We start from the raw sequence: 2,059 nt of genomic DNA, 5'->3' as shown, positions 1-2,059 counted from the left end.
TCTTTGTGAAAGCCCTAGGGGGTTTATTATTTTTTTCTTTGCCTTTTATATTGAGGCTATAACTTCAAGGGAGAGATACTACCTTCCCCTAGGTATAGGAGAATGTGCATTATGTTAGGTTGTGGGTAAAGACCCCCTTGTATAATGGTACTTTGTTGATCAAGACTTATAATTGCATGAGTGCTGCGATGTACTTTTATTAGTTTTGTGAGGCTACAAAAATAATTTTCCTTATATGAAAGGCCTTGGATGGGGATTAATATTATTTTAATTATTTTTAAATAAATATAACAATTATAAGGCGTGGGCTTGGCTGGAACATGTTAAAAATGGCGGACAGAAACCAGGACAGAAACAAGGAAGGAGAGAAGAAGAAGAAAGAGAGTATCTTTGACCTGTCAAAGTACATTGATAAACAAATCCGTGTGAAGTTTCAGGGAGGACGAGAGGCCAGTGGAGTTCTGGAGGGGTTTGACCCCATGTTGAACCTGGTATTGGATAGCACCATCGAGTACTTGCAGGATCCTGACGACCAGTTCAAGCTGACCGAGGACATGTGGCAGCTGGGCCTGGTGGTTTGTAGAGGGACGTCCGTGGTGCTCATCTGTCCTCAGGACAGCATGGAAGCCATCCCCAACCCCTTCATCCAGCAGCAGGACGGATAGTCGGCCAGCCTCGTTCACTAGGATGACCTCACAGTAGTCCAATTCCTGGTGTGTATGTCAATTGTATTTCCTTGATTCCTCGCATCCTCTACTTGCCTCCTTCTCAAAATGCATTGGAGGAGAAGATTCAAGGAGAGGAACATAAGATCTACTCCAATGTGCTTTGAGAAGGAGGGAGGATGTGAGGATTCAATTAAATATTATTGCGGTTAGTATGAAACAAATATATATAAAGAAAATGTATGCAATCACTAACTGTAAGTCGCTCTGGATAAGAGCGTCTGCTAAATGACTAAAATATAATTGTAAAATATGGGGATACTGTAGCTACCCTCTTCCTGTGGATAGTGTACTATGTATGTTGATGGCCAGTACCAATGAATATACTATGAAGTATTTCTGTTTATTGCTGTCACTTTCTGTGTAACTTATGTGGACGCGCTCAACTTGGGTCGTCCAAGGTTCAGTGCAGGGGAAGGCTGCATTTGGGATATTGCACAAAGTTTAATTGGGGCACCCAGACGTTGTTTTGTGCCTCTTCCTGTGCTGTCCCCCCGCTGAGTCAAGGAAAGTGTGCCCCACATGGAATGGTTAAACTGACACATTTTCTTTTTTTGTCAATTATTAGACAAAAGAAGGATGAAAAAAAAAAAGATGTATCTTTTAATTATTATTATTTATTTTTTTCTAGCATAATACAGGAACAGCGGATCAATGTATAGTATGGGATGCCTTTAAGTGTGTCTTTAGAGGCCATTCAATTCAATTTTCATCCCAAAAACAAAACGGATTCGGTCAAGAGAGAAAAGACTCATAGAATTAAAAAAGTCTTACCGGATATTATTCATCATGATCAGACAGGATTCTTAAAATGAATATATGTTGGAGATAGCATTAGACAATTATTATAAATAATTGAAAACTATGAGAATACAGGGATACCAGGCATAATCCTTATACAGTGGGGAAAAAAGTATTTAGTCAGCCACCAATTGTGCAAGTTCTCTCACTTAAAAAGATGAGAGAGGCCTGTAATTTTCATCATAGGTACACGTCAACTATGACAGACAAAATGAGAATTTTTTTCTCCAGAAAATCACATTGTAGGATTTTTTATGAATTTATTTGCAAATTATGGTGGAAAATAAGTATTTGGTCAATAACAAAAGTTTCTCAATACTTTGTTATATACCCTTTGTTGGCAATGACACAGGTCAAACGTTTTCTGTAAGTCTTCACAAGGTTTTCACACACTGTTGCTGGTATTTTGGCCCATTCCTCCATGCAGATCTCCTCTAGAGCAGTGATGTTTTGGGGCTGTCGCTGGGCAACACGGACTCCCTCCAAAGATTTTCTATGGGGTTGAGATCTAGAGACTGGCTAGGCCACTCCAG

General features: G+C 39.6%; 1 protein-coding gene across 1 annotated transcript; it reads left to right on the top strand.

Moving 5' to 3' along the window:
- Positions 1–328: 328 nt before the first annotated feature.
- On the top strand, positions 329–665 carry LOC311115349 (U6 snRNA-associated Sm-like protein LSm7; the record flags this gene model as incomplete). The annotated part of the gene is made up of 1 exon (XM_084190538.1): positions 329–665. Exon 1 carries the CDS (start codon positions 330–332, stop codon positions 663–665), a length of 336 nt encoding a protein of 111 aa, XP_084046664.1. The 5' UTR covers position 329.
- Positions 666–2,059: the final 1,394 nt, after the last annotated feature.

The sequence above is a fragment of the Coregonus lavaretus genome (genome assembly GCF_964263955.1).
Source record: "Coregonus lavaretus genome assembly, contig: HAP1_SCAFFOLD_3268, whole genome shotgun sequence".
Classification (NCBI taxonomy): Eukaryota; Metazoa; Chordata; class Actinopteri; order Salmoniformes; family Salmonidae; genus Coregonus; species Coregonus lavaretus.
Note: the sequence above shows the minus strand (reverse complement) of the source record. Positions and strands in the feature narration are given on the sequence as shown.